We start from the raw sequence: 13,446 nt of genomic DNA, 5'->3' as shown, positions 1-13,446 counted from the left end.
GCTGCATAGACTACCTCTGGAGATCATGACCGTCGTCTGTCAGTGTGAGGATATAGAAACCATTGAGGGGGTCCCTGTATATGTTACAGGGGTCGCACAGGTAACTCGAACTTAACCTTGCTCTTTTATTGTCTTTTTTTTCTACCCTCTTCCTCTTCACCATCCCTACTATTCTCAACCCATTCCCTCCTCCCTGTTCCCAGCAGCAACTGAATGCTGACCTCAACTGCAGCACCTTCACCGCTTTATTCCCCTAGCATCACGGCCAAGTGGCATGGCCTGTAGCACTGTAGGTATTGCACAGAAGGAAATGGATTAAACCAAATGAAGAGGGAAGAAAAAGGTCAGAAGGGACAGACTGATTTAAAATATAGCAAAAGAATGAACAAAATTGCTGTACATTGAACATGTTTGTATATCCCTGCCATTGCCCTTGTCAGAAGGACAGGAATATATCTCATGCCCTTCAGAATGAGCAATTTTACTGGGCACTGATTGGGCACTCCCAGATTTCAACAGCGTTCATAAAGTCTTCTGATTGTGAGATGCATTGATTGCAGTGATGACAGACTGAACTCATTTCTGGAGCGAAGTAGCACTCTTCCTCACCACAACATGGGAATTGACTTGATGCAATGAATTATTGAGTGGCCTGAATTATAAGTTACATTTGTGTGTTCTTAAAACAGCTTGTTTCTTGTACATGTTGTCTTGTATAAAATGATGAAACAATTTCTCCAGGAGGTGTTCTAACTAAGTGGGATCACCCACACTGCGACAATCTCATGGGAAGCCTCTCTTGAGCCATGCAATGATTTTTCTTTGATATTAATTATTTAGCTTGGCTTTTTTTTTGAGCACTGTACAGTACCTCTACTTGGGGTCAAAGGTGAGCCGTGGAAGGATTGGAGAGAAAAAAGCAAGTGAGGCTTGAGGCCTGTCATGTGACCTGGAATTTGCGAGTGTTTTACGTTTTTCACAGGATGTCCCTTGAGATTATGACGCTTCAGCCCAAGTGTGAGGATGTAGAGACCGCAGAGGGGGTAGCACTAACTGTCACAGGGGTCGCTCAGGTAAATAACCCCAAAATCCCAAAAAGTAATCTAATTTCTAAAAACTCTTTGCAGCCTAAGTCTGTTAAAAGGCACAAAAAACTTACTAATGCTTTTGCTTATCTTAACAAAACAGTAGGAGGCCACTTATTCTGTAATTCTTGCATAAATAACATTCAAGGGTGGAAAATGTGTTTAGCTAGGACCTGACTGTGATAGCATTCAGGCTCATAGTTGTTTATATTGTTCAAGGGTCCTCCATTCATAGATCATGTTTTCTTTCCTCACTGAGCCCCACTGTGACAGCGTTGAAGCTTGTGGTGACATAAAGCAGATCCATGGAAAGTTCCCTCAGACAGTCCTGGGGTTTCACCAACAAAATTGTGCATTTGTGGACGAAAAGGTCCCAAAGAATTTGATGTGAAATCTTGCACACATACAATTTTCCACCCCTGAATATTAATGGTGAGCTGTTTGTTCACTTTGAAACAGTGGGAACATTTTCTGTAACGTTCAATTAACTTTTCAGGCTTTGGTGACTGTTGTTCAATTTTTTAAGTTTCATTTTTTTTGTTGACTATTCCTATTCCGCCTCAACTGGTTAAGTGGAACTGCATGATCTTCCAATGAATGGCATTCTCCCTGGTCTGAGCCCACACAGCATGGGAAGTCGCAAGCATCCGGAGTTCTTAGTGTCACCCATGGGGACAACCAACCCTTTGCAGTACACAATGTACCGAAGTGTTCTGTAACTTCCATCAAACTACTTGAGAATTCACTTGGCATTTTTGACAAATAAGTGAAATCTGGGAGCCTTGAATTTAATGCTAATGAAGTTCCTTGAGCACAGATAGATACATTTTTAAAAATACAAAAGCATATTAGTTCCTCTGTTTTACAAATGGAGGCACTACATACAAAACCATACAAGTTATCCTAAACCTTGTAAAGATGACTGGTTAGTGCAAGCACTGCCTTCCTAGAGCACAACATATTCCTGATGAAGAAGGGCTCATGCCCGAAACGTCGATTCTCCTGCTCCTTGGATGCTGCCTGACCTGCTGCGCTTTTCCAGCAACACATTTTCAGCTATGATCTCCAGCATCTGCAGCCCTCACTTTCTCCTAGAGCACAACATATATTCAAGTCCCATAAACTTGGATACAGTTTGGCAGAGTTCCTCAGTGTTCCTAGATGTGCATAGGGTTACATTTGGAGTTTCATTCATTGAAGCATGCAACCCATCAGCATCATTCATTGAGCTCTTTTCTTCATAGTGGTATAGTTTGCAAAAGTATCAAAGTCCTGCTTTACATTTACTATCCTTGGGTTGGTGAGGACAATGAGAGACCAGCTAGGAAAGCATTGGAATTGTTGAATCAGGAGCTGATAAAGGTCTGGAATCTGAGTTTTGTTGATAGTTGGGCTGGGATGGGTATTGTCACAGCAGCCCTTGATGATGTAGAGGCTATAGGGTTTGAAGCACAGTTTCATTAAGAACACCAAGGTTCCAAGTTGTTCAGCTGGAGATAGTGTCTGGGAAGAGGGAGTGAGATCAATATGCAGGGTAGGCACAAACTGAAGACTCTGGAAATTGCTGCTAATTTGAAGACTGGATCAGAGAGATGGTGGAAAGGTCTCACTGGGTGTGTTTGTACAAAATGACCCCATGTGGCCAAGGGGCAGTGCAGCTGAGAAAGAGAGAGTCCAGGATTGACCCCTGGCCAAACTAGCAGCCTAGAAACTAATAAGAAATGCTTTCAGTTCTACTGATACATGGCTGAGATAATGTTAGTGGAGTGGCAAAATTTGATTCTCTGTCCTGGCAGTTGTTATAAGTAATTTAGAAAATTGCTGTGTATGGAATTTATAATTTAGAGATGGACTCTGCCGAATATTAATTAGATTGCTTTTTATTTTGATTCAGTGTTTGCATAATTGTATATTGGCAATCAGGTTACTTCTGGTGTGACTTCACTTGAATCTTTTGAAGATTTTGCAGTAAGAGGAATTTCCTTTGTAGCGTTTATTCGCCTGCTAACTATTCTTTTATTCCATTTGCACATTCAAAGCTTCAGGCTAGAACAGAACAAAACCTCCCTGTGATAGAATTCAAATGAAGGGACAGTGATGTGCGGCTGTCAAGTTTGGATGAAGCTTGGCTGTTTTGTGCTGGGCCTAAAGAGATCTCTAATCTGGAGCACTTGCTCCAAATGGTTATGATGCCAAGGCTTTGATTATGAGTGGAATTTAACATCGGTACTCGTTTCAGAGCTTGATGTTTTTTAAAAATCTGCCTCAAACAGCTGAAAAGTGTGTATCACGTTGGATTGTGAAGCCTACCTGCAGTCATCCCTTTTTACTTGTTCAGCCTCCCTTGTCCTAGATGCTGTCATCATTAGAGAACTTTTAAGGTTTTTATATAAATCAAACAGTAGAGAAAATGACTAGCTATGGTACTGAGTTGTGCAGGCTAGAAGAAAACCAGGTTAATATTTTGTCTAAAGGGGGTACTGATCCCATCTTTTTATTTCAGAATTCATTGTTTAAAATTATTTGCGAATTTGCTTTTCTTAATTTAGTTGAAGTATGTATAATTTTCATTTTTTTTTTCCTCATGCTTTTGATTTGAACCTAACAGGATAGACTATTGGCCTTCAGATGAGTAGGTTAGAAAGAGGCGAGAAATCAGCAAGAACTTCCCGCTGGCCCATTACTACAGTGACTGTGCTGGAAAGAGTGTCCAGGTGAGGACAGCAATGAGCTCAACTTGGATGCTTTCCTGAATTGATATAGCCTTATGAGATGAGTGACCATAATATGATAGAATTTTACATTGTCTTTGAACATGAAAAAGTTCAGTCTGAAAAGTGTGTTACACTTGAATAAGGGAAAATATGGGGCACAAGCTGTCTGTACTTGATTGGGAAATACATTCAAAGGTATGGCTGTATGTAGGCAGTGGGAAGTCTTATTACATTATTACATATAGTTGCTGTAAGCCATATAATAATTCTATGTTCTTTTGATGTGCTCAAACTGTCAAGGTCAAGCACTCTGACTAAGGAGCTTGAGGGTTACATAGGATTTTAAAAACAAGGACAGCAACGTGAATACTTGAGTGACGTCAGTCAGAGTGACTTTGGGGGCAAACAGTAGGATAAATATCTGAGGAGCGGGGTCAGAGTGGCCCTGGGGGTGAACAACAGGGATAAATACCTGAGGAGGGGGGTCAGTGACAGTGAACCTGGGGTTGGAGTGGCCTTTTTGAGGAAAGCGACAGCAGCAGCCATATCAGTGGCCCTATGACTGGCTGTGTTGTACAGTAGGGAGGGTCAAAGTGAAGGCGAGCTGTAGTAACAGAGGACTCCATAGACAGAGGCACAGTTTTTAAAAAATTTGTTAATGGGATGAAGATATCTCAATAGGCCAGCATTTATTGCCAACCCATTTGCCCAGAGGGCATATAAGATTCAACCACTTGTTGTGGGTCTGGTGTCACATGTAGGCCAAACTAGGTGAGGATGGCAGATTTCTTCCCTAAAGGACATTAGTGAACCAGGTGTGTTTTTCTGACAATTGACTATGGATTATTGGTCATCATTAGATTCTTAATTCCAGATTTTCATTGAATTTGAATTCCACCATTTGCCATGACAGGATTTGAACCCGGGGTCCCCAGAACATTAGCTGGGACTCTGGACTAACAATCCAGTGATAACACTACTAAGCTATCACCTCTCCTTCAGATAGCTGTTTCTTTGGCTACAGGTGACACTCCAGGATGGTCTGTAGCCTCCCTGGTATCAGGTTTAAGGATGTCTCTGAGCGGGAACAGGACAATTTGAAAAAGACAGGTGAACAGCCAGAAGCTATGATACATCGCAGTACTACAAAGGAATCTCCATTATCCAAATGAGATGAGCGGGCACTATTTTTGTTCGGATAATTGATTGATTATTCAGTTAATTAACTTAATGCTTTTCCTCTGGGGCTCGGAGTTTTCTGTTACGTCTGCTCCTTGTTCAGGAGATGAGGCAGCAGCACGCCGCGTGCGAGTCTGCCCCCCCTCCCCCAATCCCGTCCAACACCTCCCCCACCCTTGCTAGCCCCGCAACCCCATCCAATACTGTCCCCAACTGTCGCAACCCCGTCCAACACCGACACCCCACCCACAGTCTGACCCCCAACCACTCGCCATACCAGGTCTGACCCCTCTGCCCCGGGCAGCTGGACCGGACACCAACAGTAAGACTGCTGTCTTTTGGTGGATGAGTCTCCAAATAGTGTGCACGCACACACAAGAAAGCACACATGCACACAACGTTTTACTGCAACCTTTTGACAGGTTCCGCCTTCCCCCTGTACAGGACAATGTTGGAGAGATTATCTGGGGAAGGTGGGGTTTAGGATGCACTCCTGTGTAGAACTCCAGGGAAAGTGTGGGGGGAGGGGGTGGGAAGTCAGTCATTTGGAGACTGTGTCTGGGCTCCCATTGATGTCCAGGACTGTTTTTGGCAGCATTTCAGTAAGTCAAGTTCACTTTTAATCAATGCCAACAAAAGACGTGATCAATGTTGGAAACACATCTTTGAGGTCATGTTTCTATCGGGACCTTGAGATCATCTTTGGATAATCCAAAATTCGGATAATTGATATTCGGATAACTGAGGTTCCTCTGTAATGACATAGGCAGAAAGAGGGATGACCACCTGCAAAGGGAGTTCAGGAAGGTAGAAAGTTGAAAAGCAAGATCCTCCAGTGTTGTAGTCTTGAGACACTTGGCATAGGGAGTATAGGAATAGGAAAATAGTAGTTAAATATGTGTGGGGAGGGCTTTTAGTATGTGGGTCCTTGGGATGCCTTTTGGGGCAGGTGGGACCTGTACAAGAAGGACAGACTGCCCCTAAACTGGAGGGACACCAGTATCATGGTAAGGAGGTTTGCTTCTGCCACTCGGGACGGTTTAAACAAGTATGGCAGAGTGGTGGGAACCAGAGCAGAAGGTCAGCAAGTAAAATGACCAAGGGGGTATCAGCGACTAAGGCCCTAGGAACAGACAAAGAGGTTACTGAACACAGCAGGACTGGCGGTCTGAGATGTATTTGTTTTAATGCAATAAGTATGGCAAGTAAGACCAGATAGACTTAGACCTTGGATTAGTGCATATAGCTATGATGTGGCTGTTAGAGAGACAAGACTGGCCGCTTAATGTTGGGGATTTAGATGTTTCAGGTGAGATAGAGGGATGTACAAGAGGTGATGGAGTTGTGTCACTGATAAGCGAGAATCTTGCAGCTATACTGAGGGAGGACACCCTGGTCACATCCAGCAAGTCATTATGGTTAGAGCTCAGGAAAGGAAGGTGCAATTATTTCGATGGGGTTGTACTACAGGCCTCCCAAAAGCCAGCAGGTGGGAGAGGAACAAATGTGTGGACAGATTATGGAAAAATTTACAACAACAGGATTGTTGTGGTGAGTGATTTTAACTTTTATTGACTGGGACCCGGTTAGTGCCAGGAGGTTGGATGGGGGTGCACTTAGGTGTGTCCAGGAGGGTTTTTGAAACAATATTTGAAGAGTCCAACTAGGGAAGGGGCCATATTGACCTGTGATTGGGGAATGAGCCCGGCCAGGGAACCAAAATTTCAGTGGCGTAGCATTTCAGGAGCAGTGACCATCATTCAGTAAGTTTTAAGTTACTTAGGGATAAGGATAAGAGTGGTCTTCTGGTGCAAGTATGAGACTGTAGGGATGTTAACGACCACAAAATCAGGCAGGAGCATGTGAATATAGATTGGGGCAGCAATTTGAGGTAAATCTACATCTGGCATGGGGGAGTCTTTTCAAGGCCAGTTGATTAGAGTTCAGGGCCAGCATATTTCTGTGGAAGTGAAGGATAAGGATAGCAAGATATGGGAACCTTGGATGACAAGAGAAATTGAGGACTGTCAAAAAGAAAAAGGAGGCCTATGTGAGGTTTAAGAAACAGAAGACCAAGCCTTTGAGGACAGAATATAACAAAAGCAGCAAAGAATTCAAACAAGGAATTAGGAGGGCTAAAAGGGGCCATGAAATCTTGGGCAAAACAGGATTAAGGAAAATCCCAAGATGTGTTATAGCTGTATATACAGAACAAGAGGGCAGCTGGGGAAAGGGTAGATCCACACAAGGACAAAGGTGGGAATTTATGCATGGATCCAGAGGGAATGGGCGAGGTCCTTAATGAATACTTTGGATCGGTGTTCACAAAGGAGAAGAGTACAGTGGATTATGAATCTCTGAAGGAGTATGTTGATATTCTCGGGCATGTCAATATATAAAACGAGGAATTGTTGGGTATTTTGAAAAGTGCTAAGGAAGACAAATCCCTAGGATCTGATGGAATCTATCCCAGAATGCTGAGGAAGGCAGGTGAGGAAATTGCAGGGTCTTGTAAGAAATCTTGTTTCCTCTTTTAGTTATGAGAGGTCCCAGAAGACTGGAGGATTGTTACCAACATTGTTCCTTTGTTTAAGAAGAGCAATGGGATAATCCAGGAGACTATATGCTGGTGAACCTTATATCAGTGGTTGGGAAAATATTGGAGAAGGTTCTTAAGGATAGGATTGACTCATGTTTGGAAGAATATGGCCTGTTCAGTGATACACTGTATGGCTTTGTGTGGGGAAGAGCGAGACTCTAACTTGATTAAGTATTTTGAGGAAATGACAAAGATGATTGATGTGGGCAGGGTGATAGATGGATTCTATGTACCTTTGTAAGGCCTTTGCCAAGGTGTCTCATGGCAGGCTGATACAGAAGATGAAGTTTCATGGGATTTGCAGTGAGCTGGTAAGATGGATACAGAACAAGATTCGTCAGAGACCAAGAATAGTGAGGGAAAGGAGATTTGTGATCAGTGCTGGAATCCGTGTGGTTTGTAATTTATCTAAATGATCTGGAGGAGAATGTAGGTGGCCAGATTAGTAAATTGTAATGATGCAAAGATTGGGAGAGCTGCTAATAGTGAGAAGAATTGCCAGAGGATACGGCAGGGCGTAGATAGACTGGAGACTTAGGCAGAGAATTGGCAGATGGAGTTTAATTCCAACAAATGCGAGGTGATGCATTTTGGAAGATCTAGTGCAGGGGGGAAGCATGAAGTAAATGGCAGAACCCTTTGTACGTCAACATACAGATGGGTCTAGGCGTATGCATCTACTGTTCACTGCAAGTGGCAACACAGTGGATAAGGTGATCAAGAATGCACATAGCATGCTTTCCTTCATCAATCAGTGCACTGTGTCAAAATTGGCAAGTATTGTTGCAGCTGTATAGAACTTTAGTTAGGCCACATTTGGAATATTGTGTGCAGTTCTAGTTACCGCACCACCAGAAGGGTGTGAAGACTTTGGAGAAGGTACAGAGAAGGTTTACCAGGATGTTGCTTGCTTTGGACGGTGTTAGCTAAGTGGAGAGATCGGACAAACTTGGTCTGCTTTCACTTGAATGTCAAAGGCTGAGATGTGATTGAAATTTACAAAATAATGAGGCATGGGATAGCTGGAGTCTTTTTCCTAGCATGGAAATGTCAATTACTTGGGGACATAAATTAAGATGAAAGGGGGTGAGTTTAGAGGAGATGTGAGAAGCCAGTTTTTTTTAAAAAATGCAGAGTGGGAGAAGTTCCTAGAATGCACTGCCACAGGAGGTGGGAGAGGCAGGTACAATATCAATACTTAAGAGGCATTTTGACAGATGTATGAAGAGCAAGGATTGTGAAGGTTTGTAGGTCAGGGTGAGGTTTAGGGTGTGGGTTTGCTCACTGAGCTGTCGGTTTGCTATCCAGACGTTTCATTACCTGGCTAGGTAACATCATCAGTGGCGACCTCTAAGTGAAGCGAAGCTGTTGTCTCCTGCTTTCTAATTATATGTTTGTCCTGGATGGGGTTCCTGGGGTTTGTGGTGATGTCATTTCCTGTTTGTTTTCTGAGGGGTTGATAGATGGCATCTAGATCTATGTGTTTGTTTATGGCGTTGTGGTTGGTGTGCCAAGCCTCTAGGAATTCTCTGGCATGTCTTTGCTTAGCCTGTCCCAAGATAGACGTGTTATCCCAGTCGAATTCTAGTAGCACACAAACCCACCAACACACTCAAACAAAAACTAACAAACTTAAAAGACCCAGTACACCCATGGACAAAACCAACGTCATCTACAAAATTCCATGCAAGGACTGCCTGTGTCTCTCTCTTTGCTACGTAGGACAAACAGGAAGAAAGTTAGCCACTAGGATACGCGAACACCAGCTTAGCCACAAAAAGGCGTGACCCTCTCTCCCTCGTAGCCCTACACAGGGATGGGAAAAAAAAAAACACCATTTCGACTGGGACAACACATCTATCCTAGGACAGGCTAAGCAAAGACATGCCAGAGAATTCCTAGAGGCCTGGCATTCCAACCACAACGCGAGAAAACAAACACACAGATCTAGATACCATCTATCAACCCCTCAGAAAACAAACAGGAAATGACATCACCAGGAACCCCATCCAAGAGAAAGATATAAATAGAAAGCAGGAGACAACAGCTTCGCTTCACTTGGAGGTTGCCACTGATGATGATACCTAGCCAGGTAATGAAACGTCTGGATATCAAACCTACAGCTCAGCGAGCAAACCTACACGTGTATGAAGAGGTAGGGAATGTTGGGATAGAGGCAAAAGGTTTTTAGTTTAGATAGACATCTTGTGTCGTGTGCAGTCTTGGTGGACTGAAGGGCATGTTCTGGTTTTACTGTTCTTTGCTGTTATCACAGATATTGAAGTGTTCAGTCAACCTGAGTCAGGCTGTACGGGCTGAGTGGCCTACTCCATCTCCATGGCCTTGTGCTCCTTGGCTAGGTTCACACATGGGGATCATTGCTGGGTCCAGGTGCCTCGCCCAGGCTCTTATACTTTGAGAGGAGGAGGGAGAAATTAAACCATCTCAAGATGAATGTTAGATGTTCAAGATGTTTTTCTTTATCATGCCTACTCGTTTTTAATTTCTTGTGATTTGATGATTTGGAAAACACAAAAAAAATTGGGTTTCAAATCAACTGACAATTAAGGTGCCTGTGTCTCTCTTTCAGCACAATTTGCATAAAGATCTCACGAATTAGTGTAGGTGGCATGATTTGCAAGATTTGTGTGCACCCAGTGAAGAATAAGTAGATTTTTATTTTGAACAGGTTGTTTTCCCACCGAGAATATAGTTTCACCTTTCTGCACTGTTGGAATGGCCTGTGCACCAACAGCATGATGTGCCTGGGGGTATGTGTTGGTAGCTGGAAAGAAGGTTCCGTGGCTTCAAGTGGCTTGTCAGCCAACATTCTCCAATGGACTGTGAGCCAGAAATCCTGAAGCTCTGATGTAAATTGCATCTATGTTTCCGGGCCAGGGAGATCTGCAATTTATTCTCCTTGTTAAAGTTAGCTGCCAGTTGAGCTGATGTAAGTGCAGCTTTGGGCAGTGTTAGAAAGGTGGGAACTGCAGGTGATGGGAGGATGACCTGTGGTTTCTGTGTCCTTTGCTGTTCCCTAAGAATATTCAAGTCTAAAAAAGTGCACTAAAGAACTGTATCTTTTGTATTTTATCTTGGAAAATGTATTGTACCACAATAGAAAACATTCACAAACATGGCAAGCTACTGTTTTCAATACTGTGAAACAGTCATGGTGAAAGAGACTGGCAGCAATGATGTGGAGGTTCTGCTGTTGGACTGGGGTGGGCAAAGTTAAAAAATCACACAACTAGTGCTTCCAAATAAACCTGTTGGATTATAACCTAGTGTTGTGTCTTTTGCAGCAAGGCCAAATAATTTTCCCCATCAAGCCACATTTCTGTTTGGTTCTTTCCAGACAATCTCTGCTTTGTGCGCAGCACCACTTCCTGTTGATCCCCCCACATCAATGAACAGCTACATTTCTGCACCTGTGGAACAACAAAAAACCTTCTGTGGGATTCTGTTCATTTGAAGGACAGTTCCTTGCACTAACACCTGAGCCAAAGTCGCCTATTCTTTTATTTGACTCCAGGACATTGTCATGGCCACACTCTCTCCCTTCAATACTCTCTTCATTTGCTACAGCAACGTGGCTTTTCACAAGTCCTCACTATAAATGCTAAAGACGGAGCTGTATGCCATCTGTGAGAGCAGCATCAGCTGAATATGATGATCAGTTGTTTACCACAAATCAAGTCTCTCATGTTCATGGCATTAACCTTAAAATTCATAGAGGTTTTACAGTTCAGTGGGAAATCAATCAAGCTACTCCTGTGAGCCCTGCTATTTCCCTAGAGCTCTGCGGAATTTTCCACCTTCAAATACCAATCCTATTCCTTTACAAAAGAAGAAAATGAGTATCTTGGTTGATAGCTGCTAAATGGGATTTTTCACTGGTGCCTCGATTCCTTTGTAGCACTATTCAATCCTGTGCACCACTAAAGATAACCCCACCTTCCCAGGGATTAGCCCATCCCAGATCTCCTGTTTTGTCCCCTGCCATTTGTCTAGCAAACGTGCTCATTGCATTAACGCATTTTGTTAATGATGTAAACTGACACCCATTGCAACACACTATTTCTTGACCCATCGCTATGCTTTTAAAGCTAAATGATTTGGATGCGAGCATAAGAGGTACAGTTAGTAAGTTTGCAGATGACACCAAAATTGGAGGTGTAGTGAACAGCGAAGAGGGTTACCTCAGATTAGAACAGGATCTGGACCAGATGGGCCAGTGGGCTGAGAAGTGGCAGATGGAGTTTAATTCAAATAAATGTGAGGTGCTGCATTTTGGGAAAGCAAATCTAAGCAGGACTTCTACACTTAATGGTAAAGTCCTAGGGAGTGTTGTTGAACAAAGAGACCTTGGAGTGCAGGTCCATAGCTCCTTGAAAGTGGAGTCGCAGGTAGATAGGATAGTGAAGAAGGCATTTGGTATGCTTTCCTTTATTGGTCAGAGTATTGAGTATAGGAGTTGGGAGGTCATGTTGCGGCTGTACAGGACATTGATTAGGCCACTGTTGGAATATTGCCTGCAATTCTGGTCTCCTTCCTATCGGAAAGATGTTGTGAAACTTGAAAGGGTTCAGAAAAGATTTACAAGGATGTTGCCAGGGTTGGAGAATTTGAGCTATAGGGAGAGCTCAACAGGCTGGGGCTATTTTCCCTGGAGCGTCGGAGGCTGAGGGGTGACCTTATCGAGGTTTACAAAATCAGGAGGGGCATGGATAGGGTAAATAGACAAAGTCTTTTCCCTGGGTTTGGGGAGTGCAGAACTAGAGGGCATAGGTTTAGGGTGAGAGGGGAAAGATATAAAAGAGACCTAAGGGGCAACTTTTTCACGCAGAGGGTGGTACGTGTATGGAATGAGCTGCCAGAGGATGTGGTGAAGGCTGGTACAATTGCAACATTTAAGAGGTATTTGGATGGGTATATGAATAGGAAGGGTTTGGAGGGATATGGGCCGGGTGCTGGCAGGTGGAACTAAATTGGGTTGGGATATCTGGTTGGCATGGGTGGGTTGGACCGAAGGGTCTGTTTCCATGCTGTGTACATCTGACTCCAATTGAATTGTGAGAGACTTGTTACTAACCAATCCCATTGCTGACTTTGTTTCTAGAGGAAGCCAATTCAGAATAGTGAGCAGTGGCTTCCTCCAAGAGCTGTCATTTAGTCAGAGGGCCCTGTTTTACCAGAGGAGTGATGGAGAGGAATCCAGTGCTACTTCCAAGACATGAAGAGAGTCAAGAAGTTTCAACAGTAAAAGCATTGGTGCCAGTTGCCTTGTTAGGACAGGGATTTCAGATTGAGAGATCTGAGTGACATAAGCACTTGCCCTGAGAATTCTTTTCAGTGTACATCCATTTCAGGGAGCTAGAGTAAATGGATAAAAGAGACAGGCTGCTAATAGAGTTGTCTTGCTGGAGTGCACTCATCCGGCTCCTTCCACACCACTGTATTGGCCCTTTCACTGGCTGATTGCAGGGTCCCTCAGGATTATTATTAAATGGAAACTGCAGCATAGAGCTGAAGTGGAAACTCTGCAGATGTCAGTGGTACCTGGAGATTGTGCTGTTTTAAGATGAATGTATGAGCATTAAATTGTGAGTAAAGGTCACAGAATTATCTCACTATGTACTTGCATGGATCTGGAACTAATGCATAAATTTTAAATGTAACATATGCTAAACTGCACAGTGACCAAATCCAGTGAAAACTTTATTCAGCCTGAAATGATTTGTGGCTCTGTCAGTGACTTAACCAGCGATCGTCAACCATACCCGAGTGCAAATTGGCCATGTAGTGGATTGTTGAGGGATAATATTTCTGATGACCAGGAACTGTTTATAGCCTGTCTTTTGATGGG

At 43.4% G+C, this 13,446-nt stretch overlaps 1 protein-coding gene across 4 annotated transcripts in view; it reads left to right on the top strand.

The window, feature by feature from the left end:
- The window catches only part of flot2b (flotillin 2b), a 105,370-nt gene that overhangs the window by 51,646 nt on the left and 40,278 nt on the right, over nucleotides 1-13,446 (top strand). Inside the window, exon 3 of one of the 4 annotated variants that reach the window (XM_087977167.1) lies at nucleotides 983-1,073. The exons of 1 other annotated variant lie outside the window; for it this stretch is intronic. In XM_087977167.1, coding sequence (XP_087833293.1) covers nucleotides 983-1,073 — 91 coding nt within the window. Of the gene's footprint in view, nucleotides 1-9; nucleotides 101-982; nucleotides 1,074-3,708; nucleotides 3,800-13,446 lie in introns of those variants that run through there. 2 more of the 4 variants (XM_087977168.1, XM_043718066.2) reach the window with 2 other exon arrangements.

This window comes from Chiloscyllium plagiosum, unplaced genomic scaffold, assembly GCF_037043375.1.
Source record: "Chiloscyllium plagiosum isolate Xiang-an unplaced genomic scaffold, Cpla_swu_hap1 HiC_scaffold_31, whole genome shotgun sequence".
Classification (NCBI taxonomy): Eukaryota; Metazoa; Chordata; class Chondrichthyes; order Orectolobiformes; family Hemiscylliidae; genus Chiloscyllium; species Chiloscyllium plagiosum.
Note: the sequence above shows the minus strand (reverse complement) of the source record. Positions and strands in the feature narration are given on the sequence as shown.